General features: G+C 34.8%; 1 protein-coding gene across 4 annotated transcripts; it reads right to left on the bottom strand.

Moving 5' to 3' along the window:
• Positions 1 to 1,345: 1,345 nt before the first annotated feature.
• Positions 1,346 to 14,931, bottom strand: LOC125670986 (solute carrier family 66 member 2-like). Of its 4 annotated transcripts, none has more exons than XM_048906464.2 (6): positions 14,845 to 14,927; positions 13,933 to 14,228; positions 12,550 to 12,686; positions 12,085 to 12,165; positions 5,061 to 5,277; positions 1,346 to 4,884 (listed from the first exon to the last, which is right to left on the bottom strand). In XM_048906464.2, exons 2-6 carry the CDS (start codon positions 14,166 to 14,168, stop codon positions 4,716 to 4,718), a joined length of 840 nt encoding a protein of 279 aa, XP_048762421.2. In that variant the 5' UTR covers positions 14,169 to 14,228; positions 14,845 to 14,927; the 3' UTR covers positions 1,346 to 4,715. The 4 variants fall into 4 exon arrangements, with proteins under 4 accessions (XP_048762421.2, XP_048762417.2, XP_055996383.1 ...); XM_048906460.2 differs by having other exon boundaries at positions 14,615 to 14,878; XM_056140408.1 differs by lacking the exon at positions 12,085 to 12,165 and having other exon boundaries at positions 14,845 to 14,931.
• Between the last annotated feature and the right edge of the window lie 1,524 nt (positions 14,932 to 16,455).

The raw sequence follows: 16,455 nt of genomic DNA, 5'->3' as shown, positions 1-16,455 counted from the left end.
CACGCATTAATTCAATTATTGCTCTCTTCAATTCATTTGATGAGAGCATCAGTTTAGTAGAAATATTGCTAGCAATAATTAGTTTAGAGCTCGGTATAAATAATTTGATGATCTCTTTAATTCAATTGAAGATATCTTTAAATCATTTACAATGCTTTTGTATAAGGAATTAATGCGCGCATCAATTCTTTTAAAGAGAGCAACAATTCAATTAAAGATATCATTAGTTCAATTGTGGATATGTTGAATTGAAGATATCTTTAATTATATAGTTGCTCTCTCTATAAGAATTATGCTCTCTTCAAATGAATTAAAGATATCATTAATTCAATTGAAGAGAGCAATAATTGAATTAATGCGTGCATTAAATCAATTATTGCTCTCATCAAATGAATTAATGTGCGCATCAATTCAATTATTGCTCTCATTGATTTAATGCATGCATTATATCAATTATTGCTCTCTTCAATTGAATTGTAGCGCGCATCAATTCAATTGTTGATATCATTAATTCATCTGAAGAGATCATTAATTCAATTAAAGCACGCATCAAATCAGCCGAAGAATTAATGCTCTCATCAATTCAATTAATGCGCGCAATAATTCAGAATTGAAGATATCATTATTTGAAAAGATCTTTAATTCAATTGTTGCACGCATCAAATGAATTGATGATATCTTCAAATAATTGAAGATATCGATATCTTCAATTATTTGAGTTTATGTTAATTTGGCGCTCCATACGGGTTCGAATCCCGGTCTGGCCCGTTGCATTTTCTCCCTTCCTGTTACAGTATAAAGAGACCCCAACTGGCCCAAGGAGTCGTTCACGCTCCGAAGACTGACATACCTTAGCGACTTATAGAAATCCTTGTAGGCATACATGTAGAGAATTAGCAGTAGTTCTGTATTGTCTGGATTTTATTTCATATAAATACATTAAGATTGAGATTAATACATAAATCGGAACACTTTTAAAATAAATTCTATTACCAATAGTTTTAGACCAGTGAACCTGACCTTGTTTCAATAGACAATCTTTGTACTAACTAAATGGTTCTCCATTATATTTTGTAATGACCTGAAAAAGAATTGGTATCTTTGTATTCTCTTGACCTTAGTAGGTCTCCACACATCATTCTTTGTGCCAGGTTCAAGCCTCATCATTGCAAAATAACCAACACAATATTTTTTTTTTAAATTGCTCTTGACCTTGTTTCAAGGTCATGACAAATCATCTGGCCACTATGCCTAAAAGTTTACACACACCACATACAATCTGATGGCCATATGATAAGTCTTCAGCTTTGCCAAGTTAAGAAAAAAAATTGGTCAAACCCCTGGATTCAAAACAACAGAATTAATATTTATTTGAAACTTCTTTTTCAATATCATGGATTCCATAATTATATATTCCATCTGTTACAAAATTACCTGCATACAGTTGCAGGTCCATTTCAAATGTTCAAAAATACATTTCTTCAATAAAATGTCAAGATAATTTCATATATACACATGCTAAAAATTATAAAATTGGCCTACACTTAATATAACTTACAGTAGTGTAGACAATCATTCTAGGATTCTAAAAGTGGAGATTGACATCTCAGAATGGTGTCAAAAATCTTCTTTACATATTGGGGAAACAGAAGATGATATGTACATGATCATATACTGTACATAACTGTGTAATTAATTTCGTAGTGCCACTAATGTCCATTAAATACAAGTATTGTCAAAATCTTGATCAAATGTCATTTCATGTATTTAGGATGGGGTACACTATTAAGTATTAGATGTATTTAGGATGGGGTGCACTATTAAGTATTACAGTGAAGACAATCAACTTTTAAAAAAATTTCTACATAAGATCGTGCTGTTTATTTTTGACCGGGCCTGCAATTTCACAATGAAATTCATTGGAATGTTCAAGTAGTCTTGAGTAGTACAAATATTGTTTGATACACAATTAATACATTTCACTTTACTTCAACTTGGTAACATCATGCCACCACTCATTCATTCTGAAGAAATGTCTTGGGATAAGTTTTATACAGTAAAACATTCTTATGATTAACATGCTTAAAACAAATTCAAGCTTATTGTAAAGTAAATATTTATTCCCCTATAGGAGGAAAACAGTAAAAAATTTATTGGATACAATGAAGTTTGGTTATAACGAACTGTATTTTGCTGGCCCTGAAGGTTCGTTATATCTGTGTTTTACTGTAGCATAATTAATTTTAAAATATGATGGAAATGTACTATCAATGATTTTAAAAGGACAAATATCTTGGTACCAATAGACAGATCTTGTCACAAGCAATGCTCATGTGCAATATGAAGGCTCTAATATTTACCATTTAGAAGTTATGACCAATGTCAAATTTTTTAAAAGTAGGTCAAATACCAAGGTCAAAAGGTTTAGTACCCACGGAAAGGTCTTGTCACAAGGAATACTCATGTGAAATATCAAAGCTTTAGCATTCACTGTTCAAAAGTTATTAGCAAGGTTAAAGTTTTTAAAAAGTAGGTCAAACTCCAAGGTCAAGGGTAAAAAATGTTGGTACCCACAGAAAGGTTTTGTCACAAGAAATACTCATGTGAAATATCAAACTCTAGCACTTACTGTACAAAAGTTATTAGCAAGGTTAAAGTTTTCAAAAGTAGGTCAAACTCCAAGGGTCAAGGTCACAGGGTCAATGTCAAATTTTTAAAAGTAGGTCAAATACCAAGGTCAAAAGGTTTAGTACCCACGGAAAGGTCTTGTCACAAGGAATACTCATGTGAAATATCAAAGCTCTAGCACTTACTGTTCAAAAGTTATTAGCAGGGATAAAGTTTCAGACAAAATGACAGACAGGACAAAAACAATATGCCCACTGATCTTCTATCTTGGGGGGCATAAAAACTCTTTGGACAACCAGAAAAATGTATCCTTTACAGTTATGTATAAAGAAGACTTCAATAATATTATCATAATAGAGTACAGCCATTATTATTCCAATATCAAAATTTTTTAATGTATCCCATTATTAATAGTGTGTTATGTCTCTGTAAACCAGAAAATCATGAGTAAAGCAGCAAACTTTACTTGTTAATTTTGTACTGCATTTAAAGAAGCCAATAAATTAGCACGTAACTCGATAAACTTTAAATATCATTTTACACAAATATATAAGTTTTTCCCCAAGAACAGCAGATCACTACAAGCAAAAAAAATAAATAAAAAAAAATAAAATAAAATCCACAAATGACTGATAACTTATCTTTCTTTTGGAGAAATCATTTCAGCCTTGTCACTCCCCTATGTCTTTCAATTTAACAAAAATAAGTGTGTAACTTTTCTTGTCGTAACATATATGTAATTAGCAAATGTTTCGGTAAAGCAAAAATATTTCTTGATATATGCATAAACATGTAACAAAAATAAAAAAACTCATTGGAGCTCTTTGATGTATACAGCTTCCTTAATAATAATAAAAAAATCAAGTAAATGTTAAACAGCAGAATTGTTTTCTGAATAGTAAATCCCACAGTGTTCACCGACTTGTATAGTGTATTCAAATTTCCTGTTTCTATTGAATTGTAAAATATTACACTAACTGTATCATTACACTGTTCACAGACTCATATAGCATATTCTTATCTTCTGTTTCTGTTAAGGAGGTATGCTACACCAGAGAAATTTAATATGGATGAAAAGTGGTGGAGATGTACAACATTTTGAAATTTACTTTATTTAGTCAAAAAAAATAAACACCCCTGTTGGACTTGGAACCCACGATCTACAGTTCAGTAGTTGATGTGCTAACCTACTGAGCTACTCAGCTAGGCAATGATATTTAAAACGAATAGACATTTTCATTCATGTTATAAAAGGAATTCGGCCATTATGGCAATGTTGAGTACCTCCTTAAATTGTAAATGTATTACCACACTGTTCTCAGATGTGTGTGTTCTAATCTTCCTGTCTCTAGTGAATTGTAAAATATTGTAAACGTATTATATTTGGCATATACCTAAACGTATTATGTTTGGCATATACCTAAACGTATTATATTTGGCATATACCATGTTTAGCGGAAATCAAGTTTTCCCTTGTGTAGCTTGGATTTGATTAATAAAGTTTTTAGCAACTAAATATTCGTTAACACATAAGAATAGACATTCAGCAATAGACACTTGATTTAGCAGAGGGTCTCTACCTCCAAATGCGTTAGAAAGAATACACCACCGAACGTTTACTGTACCGAAGAATTATACACAAACTGGAAATTGAGCAGTACACACACATACTACAAACAATGTAATCATGTTCCTCACCAAATAGAAGTCAACATTTTCATGACATATCAAAAGTGAAGAAATCCTACTTATCTGAGATCAATTGGGGTTTATTCTGCAAATATTAAGAGTTCTGTATACGATTAAATGCATAGGGTCTCAAAACATCCATACAACATACAAATGGTTTAAATTCAGAAGCAAAATAAGTGACAAAATCATAAAAAAATAACATATAAAAGCTTCCAACATGAGTCATAAAACTGTTCACATGTGACAAGTAATGCCTTGTTTACAAAACTTTCTAATGTTTCCTGTAATAGGAACTTTCTACAATTTCCCTGTAATAAGAACTTTCTACAGTTTCCCTTTGATAAGAGCTTCCTACAATTTCCCTGTAATAAGAAAATTCTACAGTTTCCCTGTGGTCAACTAATGGCTGCCTTGTTTCTGTAACAAAACACTTGTAAAAATATGGAGATGTCAATTCCCACTTGTAACATTCCACAGATCCAGAACTGGGCAGGCGCCTGTCGGACGATGAAATACCCCGTCTTAAAACAGTCTCCGCAGGTCCACATTCCTACCATCTTCTTACTGAAAAATACGAGAACATCATTCTAAATAGTCCTACCGAAAATATGAGAATATTCTAAATACACCTACTGAAAATATGAGAATATCACACTAAATATTCCTATACTATAAATACTCCTGAAGAAAAAATATGATAGTCCTGGTTACTGACATTATGAATACGTAATCTCACATACCTCATGCCATGTGTGGATTTGTTGACAAAGTTCCTGTAGAATTGTGGAGCACCTAACATGGCCTCCGCAAACACTGCCAAGAAGCCGATAGTCTCGACATAGTACATATTGTCTAATAGTAGCCAAGTTAATAGTCCCACAACAAGCGTGAAGACCACTGTGAACTGTATATAGCTGTCGAAGTATGTCCATTTCCAGAAATATGCTTTGTCAAAATCTGAAATCATAATTCATGAAAGCAATAACACCAAGAGGTCTAAAGGCCACATAGCTCACCAGAAGAGTAGCGTTGTAAAACATGAAATCTTACACAGAGTATACGGCAAGGATCAAAGAAGTCTGATTTTAATTGGATTGTATCAAATTTCAAATTACGACATTATCCTAACCACATGAAAGGAACAAACTCTATGTACACTACATGACTGTTGAAAATCAGTTTCTCATACAGCATACTTGTGACTCTTAAGAAGATTTTTATACAAAAACTTTCCGGTATCCAATGTTCTCGTATAAAGATTCTAGGACTCCGGGTGTGAACCAGCAAGAATTTACACGACATGAAGATGCCTGCAGGTTATTTTGACTAATGGGATTCCTAAGAGGAATTTTTCTATATATTGTTACACCTACCGGTAGTATGTAAAATTAAAAACCCTTCTACACGTCCTGACGAGACCTTAGGAGTCGTGGAGTGTTCAATCATTAAATCAAGGATACTTGTATATTGATTTTATAAATTGTACCCTTGTGTTTATATAGAATTTAAAACTTCTCTTGTAGCCCTGTTGGTCATGATGTATACAAACTTGAATCTACATCACTGATTGTAGATCTCATTCCTAAATATATACAAAATTTTTATTAATGATAATCTAATTTAGTGACAACACTAGCAAAATACATTTACTCGCTTGCAAAATTTTGATATTGCTGAAATACATCTTACGGTTGATCGATCCTCATGTGACATCATAGGTTTTTGCAAAAATCTTAATAAATTAAACTTTGCCCATGATAGAAATATATCTTTTTGAGGAATATTATTCACTGCATATAATAAAAAAATCTGGTATACTCTTAATACTAAAAAAGTTTATATTTTCCATAGATAATCAATTATTTATGATTTTAAAAATGTTGTCAAGGACAATAACTTGTGTGCTGGAATTTCCTCAACTGGAGGTCTATTATACATTGGTTTCCCTAATATCCATGATTAATCTATACATATTTATGAATTAGCAGTTCTTTTAAAACTGTTGATATTTAAATTTTGTCATTTCAACAAGTTTTTATCTATTTTTATTATTCTGTTTAATGAAAATGTGTGTTTTCTAATGTTGATATATACTTCTGTTTTTGTATGTCTGACATCTTTAAAAAGGTGTCAACATATACATTTTCTTTGGTTATTAATTGAATTAAGCTATATTGAGTGGAAATTAATAAAGTTCTTCCACTTTTAACCATTAATATTGATAAGTGACATGAGGATGGATCTACCTTAAATACTCTTGATCAACAGTCCAATAGCAAATTAATGTTCTTGAAATATGACTGCATCTACAAAGATCTCATGATATTCAGTTCTAATGTAAAATAAAGAATCAACTGTATTAGAGAAGAATATCGTGTGAATTCGGCATAGGAAGAATTTTCTCACATATTCTGACACAAGATTTTAATCTTCTCTTGTAGCCTTACCCTGAGCCCTTAGGGCACGATTTAAATCTACAGTACATAAGGACTCTTGCACACTGTTCACTTTTGGTTCTAAAGAGGGTGATTTTTTGGAGATGATTTTCAAAGAATTTTCCTATATCTGTATAGGGATACATGAAACTTTGAACCCCTGTGTGTACCCACCCAGAACTTGGGACCCTCATGCCCCAGGGATTGTTGTTACAGGTTTTGGGACAGGGTCTGGAGGGAAAATTATCAGAATTTTTTGTTCAAATTGCGAATTTCTAAATTAGCATAAAATCACCCTGGGTTTTGTTTCAGTTAATGCGCTATTGTTCCATAAAGTAAAGACCAAGATAAACACCGAGTCAGTATCCCCACTCCCACTCAATTACACTCACAGTCAGTATCCCCCCTCCCACTCAATTACACTCACAGTCAGTATCCCCACTCCCACTCAATTACACTCAGTCAGTATCCCCACTCCCACTCAATTACACTCACAGTCAGTATCCCCACTCCCACTCAATTACACACAGTCAGTATCCCCACTCCCACTCAATTACACTCACAGTCAGTATCCCCACTCCCACTCAAAGTCAGTATCCCTACTCCCACTCAATTACACTCAGTCAGTATCCCAACTCCCACTCAATTACACTCAGTATCCCCACTCCCACTCAATTGCACTCAGTGTCCCCACTCCCACTCAATTACACTCAGTATTCCCACTCCCACTCAATTGCACTCAGTATCCCCACTCCCACTCAATTACACTCAGTATCCCCACTCCCACTCAATTACACTCAGTCAGTATCCCCACTCCCACTCAATTACACTCACAGTCAGTATCCCCACTCCCACTCAATTACACACAGTCAGTATCCCCACTCCCACTCAATTACACTCACAGTCAGTATCCCCACTCCCATTCAATTACACTCACAGTCAGTATCCCTACTCCCACTCAATTACACTCAGTCAGTATCCCAACTCCCACTCAATTACACTCAGTATCCTCACTCCCACTCAATTACACTCAGTATCCCCACTCCCACTCAATTACACTCAGTCATTATTCCCACTCCCACTCAATTACACTCAGTATCCCCACTCCCACTCAATTGCACTCAGTGTCCCCACTCCCACTCAATTACACTCAGTATCCCCACTCCCACTCAATTGCACTCAGTATCCCCACTCCCACTCAATTACACTCAGTATCCCCACTCCCACTCAATTACACTCAGTCAGTATCCCCACTCCCACTCAATTACACTCAGTCAGTATCCCCGCTCCCACTCAATTACACTCACAGTCAGTATCCCCACTCCCACTCAATTACACACAGTCAGTATCCCCACTCCCACTCAAATACACTCACAGTCAGTATCCCCACTCCCACTCAATTACACTCACAGTCAGTATCCCTACTCCCACTCAATTACACTCAGTCAGTATCCCCACTCCCACTCAATTACACTCACAGTCAGTATCCCCACTCCCACTCAATTACACTCAGTCACTATCCCCACTCCCACTCAATTACATTCAGTCAGTATCCCCACTCCTACTCAAGTACATTTATTCAGTATACCCCTCTTCCCCATCAAAGTACATAAAGTGTATTCTAGAAATCTCTGCATTTTTGACAATAAATTTTTGATCATTTAAGAAATTTATTTTATAACTTACTTTGTCTCAAAATTGGGAATTTCTAGACAATTTATTGAAAACATTTACTTACTTTCCAACTGGAAGGGTCCTTTTAAAGGACCCTTTTACAGGAGATTGATGGCTCTGCATGATGTAAATAAACATGTTTACACTACATGAAGATGCTAAAATGCAATGTATGCGGTATGACTTTTGACTAATTATACCCTCTGGTTTTTTGGAGGAAAGGATTTGAAAAAAAAAAATCCATCTAATTTTTTGTTCAAACTTGAAGTCATCATTGTGGCCCCACTTTGCCCAAAGAACCAGGATTTTATCAAAATAAAATCTTAAATACACAAAGAAGTTGACATGCAAGTTACCATGGTTATCAAGGCTTTTCTGGTCCAGTGATTCTTGAGAAGATTTTTAGAATATCCCATTCATTTTTTTTTTTACTTTTTTGTTAATCATCTTGCCTTTGAAGGAAGTTTTGTCATTCATACTTAAAAATTTCTTTCACCCACATTCTATTTAAAATTTAAGATCCTTTGATCCGCTCATGGGCTTCACAACACAAGTGCAGAACATACAAGAGAAATCTAACATCTATTTACGTGGATTGTTTCATCCAAGAATGCTTTGTGTCAAATTTGGTCGAAATTAGTCCAGCTGTTCTTAAGAAGATGTTGAATATATTAAAAGTTCACAGACAGAAAACAGACAAACTTTAATCAGAAAGCTCACTTAGGCTCACTTGAGCTTTTTGCTCAGGTGAGCTAATAAAAAAAATACAAGTGTATATAAAGTACTGCATACACACTTACTGGTGTAAATAAACTAGTACTGCATATACACTGGTGAATGGGAAAATAGCAACATAAAAAGCTAAAGCATCAATGTCATGTTTCATCTAAATATTTCTTAACAAATTTGAGAAGTTTTCTTGTATTGAATGAATCCATCTCATAAAACAGATTCAGTACAATCTCTATATCAACAGGATTAAGCTATATATAGTTTTATCCAACCATTTGAAATAACTCGAGGGGCATGAAGTCGATTTTTGATCAATTGAAATTGACAGTATTTTGTTACAGTTCTGAAATAAAAATCTTTAATAAATAAGTGGATTAATAACATTTTTACACAGAATATATTTTGTAATTATATAAAATCCAGCCCCAAAAAATCATTGGTCAATACGCTTGTCATAGCCAGGAAAACACGTGTGGAGGTAAGAACACAGTGATTTCTACAAAGTATGTCGCAAGAATTCAACATTTTGACCTGTGTTAATGATAAATCAATTTAGGGAGCAAGCACAAAGAATAAAGAACAGAAATTTTTGATTGTAAAAGTATTTTTCATCGAAGCCATCAATTTTGTAGTTGAGTCCCATTAAATATAAACATAAATAAATAAGGCTCGTGCCGTGTTTTGGAAATGAGAAGTTTAGATATGTCAGTTTTTGAAATTAGGTTTGTTGCCATGTTTTACATGAATCTTTATCAAATATCTAAATAATTTTTTGTACCATAATTGTGTCCATGCCTCCAATTAATTTAGCTAAATAAAATTCTATAAAATAATATACCAAAATTTTATTTCAAGTATTGTCAGTAAGTTCATCTGCACATAGAAAAATACTCAAAAACAACAAAAGGCACCTGAGCCACATTGCTCACCTGAGTCACCTTGGCCAATATTTAAAGATTTTCCTATTTACATGTAAAACTTCGATCCCCTATAGTGGCCCCCACCCTACCCCCGGGGGCCATGGTTTTAACAAACTTGAATCTGCATTATATCAGGAAGCTTCCATGCAAATGCAAACTTTTTTGGCTCAATGGTTCTTGAGAAGAAGATTTTTAAAGATTTTTCCTATATATTTGTGTATAAAACTTTGACCATCTACTGTGACCCCAACCTACACCCAGGGGCCATGATTATAACGAAATTGAATTTGCACTATGTCAAGAAGCTTTCATGTAAATTTCAGCTTTTCTGGCCCAGTGGTTCTTGAAAAGAATATTTTTAAATGTTGCATTTTTGTGATCATCTCCCCTTTGAAAGGGGCACGGTCCTTCATTTAAGCAGAATAAACTTGAATCTCCTTCACCAAAGGATGATTTGTACTAAGTTTGGTTGAAATTGGCCCAGTGGTTCTGGAGAAGACGAAAGTATGAAAAGTTTACAGACAGACAATGAGTGATCAGAAACTTGAGGTTTCAGCTCAGGTGAGCTAAAAATTACTCACAATTTTTTTTTTACTCATGAACTTAACGACAGGTATGAAAGCTAGTACATTTGTCACTGCTGTCTTCTCTAAAGACAACCAAATCTGACAAGCTCAGTCTGATTATGTAACCACCTCCACTTCTTGCACTTGTCACCTGAATCAAGTTCACCCCCCCCCCCCCCCCCCCCCCCCCCCGATAGCCTGAAAATCTATAAATAGCCTTTTAAAGCAGTATAGGTAGCTTAATCTGTTATTATAGAAAGATTGTACTGGACCTGTAAAAGAGTAAATTATCACCATATTCAAACTATATACAGGCGGAAAATCAATATATAAATACTTATGATTACATTCATTTCTAAAATTGTAAATAACTTCCAATTACATGTGGGGGGTTTTCCGCAAAAAAGTTAAAAGACCTGCCACCAGTTTCACTTGTCAGAATTAACACAAACCTTTCTCTTGATTTAGTGAATTTTTTAAATACATTTATATATATATATATCAAGCATTAATAATCCAAGATCAAAATTTGTACTCATTTGAAAATTGCCCGTGGGTTGGAAATTCTGTGTTGTAAACAGTAATACCAATGTCTGGTAAACATGCACACTGATGGTGATTGAAGTAAAGATTTTGTCGTGAATATTATAAATCAAAAGTCATGCAGAGTGACAAGATGAGGGGAAGGGTGAAAGTCTAGCCTGTCCATACTACGGGATTTAATTGTCATGCGGTTCATTAGGATTACACCTGATCAGACTCTTGCATACATATCAGTACAAATTAGATGTACACTGTAAATTAAATATAGTTATCAACTGTTAATATAAATATATGATTTGTGCTGATGTTAACTGCAGTCAGTATATATGCACAAACTCCATGCACTGTTGAACATCATTACAATCTCTATAGGTACAGGTATATTCTAAAATAATGTATGCTTCATCACAGCAAAATATCTGACCAGTATCTTTGTATTTCTCTCCATATTTCATTGGAACAAATAACTTTTTACAACAAAGGATGCGCTTGATTTGTCTACACCATTGTACACCCGGTGTAGTCTACCCGGTGTAGTCGGTTTACACCTTATAATCAAGTGCAATTTGGTGTAGTGTACTATATTCAATATGATTATGGAAAGGTGTAACACTTTGTGGTCAGTGTTGACAAATCAAACACGCCCAAATATTAATAAATCAAAACATTTCAAAAGTTCACATCATAAACACAAAAAAAAAATTCCGAACAAAACTTCAACATGTTTTTTTTTTTTTTTTTACAGAGAGAGACAACAGCAAAAGCTTATTCCCTGATTAAACAAAGTAGCTGTTAGTATTCTTACAGGCAATTCATGTAAAACTGAACATATGCAAGAGGCTGCCAAATGCAATATTGATAGAAAGCTGTAACACTTGAATGAATACTACCTACCAATAAATTTTCTCACGGCTATGACAGAATGAATTATTCGTGGACTAGCTTCTCCATTATGTGGATGAGCAGAGAATGGATCTGAACAAATTTCACAGTTATCAGATTTTTCAAAATTCAATAAAACGTAAATTTGAGTTTGAAAATGTAATTACCAGATAGAATTACTGTTTTTGCTGTATTTATCCATGAGAATTTGATTTGTATATCATGCTGTAATCGTAACATGAGAAAACAAACCTAAATAGGAAAATTTATTTATCTGGTAACATCCAAAATTGTTTTATTTTCAAATTTTGACATAGAAAAATCAGTTTCAAACAAGAATTCAAATCAGTAGACATAACTGTATTTAGTGTTCATTTTTAAATTTTCAGAATAAGTTTCTATGTGAGAAAATGAATTCTTACACACAAAAGCTGTTCTCTACATGAGGGTACCAGTTTTTGATGTCGGAGGACTTACCGGAGAATTTGCGTTCCTTGGACGCTATAATTTCTCCTTTGTGTTTGACTCGGACACATAGCTCGGTCAGGATCAGCATAGTGAACACCATTATTACACTCTGAGCCAACAAAGGCAGCTCAAAATGACGACCAAACCTGTAATAGTTATACATACATGTACATTGTGGTTCTATAGTATGCTAAGATAATCAAGATAAAAGTTTTATTTCTACTCGACAGACACTAATGCACATGGGAAAACATGCTGCAGCTTTTGATTGACAGCTGGCAACAGTACCCACACTTATACAACGACCACATTTTATCTACTCTAAAATTGTTTAGTTTTATGAGGAAAGACTGAACATTAGTTTTTACAGGTAAATTATCTTGTTTAGATAAATAAAAGGTTGGTCTGTTGAAAATGAATCAAGATTGCACCCTGTCTATCAGTGCCAACAGGAAAACTTTTTGTTTTACAGACAGTAGCTGAGTTATATGTGCACCAAACAGAAGCAGAAGACCTTTTGAAATTGTTAATCTCACCCCAAAAAATGTCAAACACTGGGGGGCAGGACTTTACATGATTGCAGCTGCTAGATGTCAAAGGGCTCAAAATAAATGAAAGTTTGATGGTCCAGGGCCAGTAAATTTTGCTTTTAGGCCAGTACTTTATAAAGACCATGTGCCCTATTGGACAGTTATATTCAATATAAATATTCTATATCCCATTTGAACTAGTAACATTGACAAGTTTACGTGTTTATTTTTCAATAACAATTATTTCCCATGTTTTGACTTAAAACTTAATATATTAAACCAACCAGTTGAAAACCTCGGCCTTTAAGCACTGAGAAACTTTTTCTAACCATGCAAACTAAGCGTTTTATTTTGTTGGTTTACTTTTTGTTTGTTTTGAGAAAATTTGGGTTAGTCAGTCAAATAAAACCAGAAAACTAATGCCGAAAATTCATTCAGAATTAAACATTACTGCCCATTTACCTAATATGCATCATATGATATCATTTAGAGAGTATCAAATTTTGTTACACCTGCAAGAATAAGAAAAAACTCGAGATTTTTTTCTGTGCTAAACAATCAGTCTGCCTGATCTAAAACCAACATTACTGAAATACTGTCATCCAGTGTATCAAACATATTCAACTCAACACTATCAAGAACATTGATTTGGGGCCACATTGGCCCAAATGTATTTCAGAAGAGAATGAAAAGTTCAAATGTTAATGTACCCTGGCGGACAAAAAATACTGCAATATATGCAACAAAATTCTGAAAAGATTGGAATTAGGCTAAATCCTCTCTAAAAATCTTCAGAAAAAAGTTGTTATATGAATATCACTAATGAATCCGTGTGATTCTTAATCATAAATTTATATCATACCAAAACAAAATTCGGAGAATATTGGCAACCAACAGGTTCAGACAAACAAAAATGGAGAATCCGTCAGCATTGCCTGACTTTCGTATGTCTAAGTACTGCGGTATGAACGGAATCACACCACCAAATATCATTGCCCCCTGGCAGCCAATGCTGATGATTTCTACAATGTTCGGCATTGTTATCCCACTAAAAGGTTCCAGAAGAACTGCTGGGATCATGTAATCTGGTGTTGGCATGGTAACGGGATTCCCTCAGATGGGAGTCGGCTTTGGAATGTCCAAGGTTGTTACATTTCTCTGAAGTTTAAAATAAACAATTTGTGATCTGAAGTCAGTATACTTTTCTTCTGAACTGGTCCAGTGAGTCGGTAAAATTTCTCATATGACATCAATACTTAAATCATATTAAACAGAAATCAGATCTAGCTCTTGAAACTGACTTTTAAAATAAGAAAAGTTGCCAATTATTCCATTTAGAAATACTGAATGCAGAGTCATATTAAGAGATAAACAAAATGAAATTATGAATTATAGATAATAAAATTTATGAAGTTTCCATAAAACCATTCTGATCTCACAAACATAAAAAAAATTTCCACGTCCTCATTTTCCTAAATCTGACAGTAAATGGTCATATGGAGAGAAAAAAGTGTATCCGAGAGAGAAAAAAAGGCATTTTATACCCATATTTCTGAACAAGTTATATTCCAATTTTAATCTGGATAGATCCTCGAGTCACGCCAACATGCTGGTATCAGCCACGCTGGTCAATAACTGAATAAGTCCAGGTAAGTAAACTCTGACCAGTAACCTGGGAATTTTCCCCAGGACACGCCCCTTCCGTGTTTTATCACAAATTATCAAAACATATCGAATAATCTAAATACTTTAGTGTTGTTACTGTTAGACTTACTTTTCAAATACTCTGTTGTACGACTTCGCCACTTGATCCGACTCGCTGCAGAAAACAGTAACGATCAATATTATTGGTTGAAAGTTCAAGGTCGATAACTCTTGTCTACTTTCACTTTTGGAAGAATGGATATATTTGTTTCGTTATGAGATGTTTTGTTTCATCTTAAAGTATTGTCCATTTGTTCAATGAGAATAATTCACATTTCACTATTTAATTTAGCTCATGGTTTGGTCAATGGAGTGAATTTTATTGACTTTATTGATAAAATTTCGAATTCCTATGACATGAGGTCTGAATGTTAGATAAAACGTTGTGGCGAATGTAATGAAACAGTGATTTTCTTTCATGCAGTGCATGATGTTAGAACGATTTTTCTAACAAGAATGTTTAATCCCTTGAAGTGCGTGCAATTAAGTCGTACCTTCACGGCTTCAATCATCCGGATACAGTCAGGACCACATGCATGTGTAGCGGTCAGCCGGGTTCGATCACCGATGGCCAGTTAGCTCAGTTGGTAGAGCACCTGTCTAGAGATTTAGAGGGCCCGGGTTTGAATCCCGGTTTGGTCCGTTGCATTTTCTCCCTTCCTGTTACATTTGGTGCCGTAGACAAGCCCCTAGAACTGACAGGTGAAAATGCCTACTAGGCGATGATGTCTTCAGGGTGAAGACATTTAAGGAGGGAGGAATGTAGCGGTCAACCGGGTTCGATCGCCGGTGGCCAGATAGCTCAGTTGGTAGAGCACCTGACTAGAGATTTTGGGGGCCCGGGTTCGAATCCCGGTCTGGTCCGTTGCATTTTCTCCAAATCTGTTACACGTGGTTTTGATATATTGTATTCTGAGCAAATCTCCCATTATACTGTTCAGGTTTGCAAATTTTTTGTTCAAAATATCCATACAATAATGTATACAAAGCATATCCTATATTTCAGTCAGTTTTAAGTTTTTCCCAAGTAAGTAATCCCCTCTGCGCAAGTCGATACATTTGGGGTACTATTACCTGCCCCGTGTATAACCCTGGAACGTTAATTGTTGTTGTTTTGCTGTTTTCCGCCACACTCAACAATTTTTCAGTTATCTGGAGGCGCTCAGTTTTTATTGGTGGAAGAGAGAAACCAGATACAATGTACCTGGGAAGAGACCACCGACCTTCCGAAAGTAAACTGGGAAACTTTCTCACTTATCGGCGCACGCGGGATTCGAACCCACGCTGACCAGAGGTGAGAGGCCATGTGATGTTGAGCGCGATGCTCTAACCACTCGGCCCTCACCCTGCAACGTAAAAAACATCAGAAACTTGTACTTGTGTAGTATAATTGGTGATTTGTGGATATTGGTAAAGATAAGTCATTGGTTATAGAAAGATAAGTCATTGGTTATAGAACACTCAAAATGCAGCATCAGCCCAGCATGGTAATCGATTACTGTTCCGGCCCAACACTGGTTTCTCCTTTTCTACTACTGAGATGATGCCATGACTAACCCTGTTGGGGGCTTTATTATACTCCTGACAGGAGTGAACTACTGTTTGTGACTTCTGTCAAAAGACTTTTAAAGGAGGGAGGAATGTAATACCAATGATATACCCCGGCCTGGTCACTAAATGC

The sequence above is a fragment of the Ostrea edulis genome, chromosome 1 (assembly GCF_947568905.1).
Source record: "Ostrea edulis chromosome 1, xbOstEdul1.1, whole genome shotgun sequence".
NCBI classification, from domain to species: Eukaryota; Metazoa; Mollusca; class Bivalvia; order Ostreida; family Ostreidae; genus Ostrea; species Ostrea edulis.
Note: the sequence above shows the minus strand (reverse complement) of the source record. Positions and strands in the feature narration are given on the sequence as shown.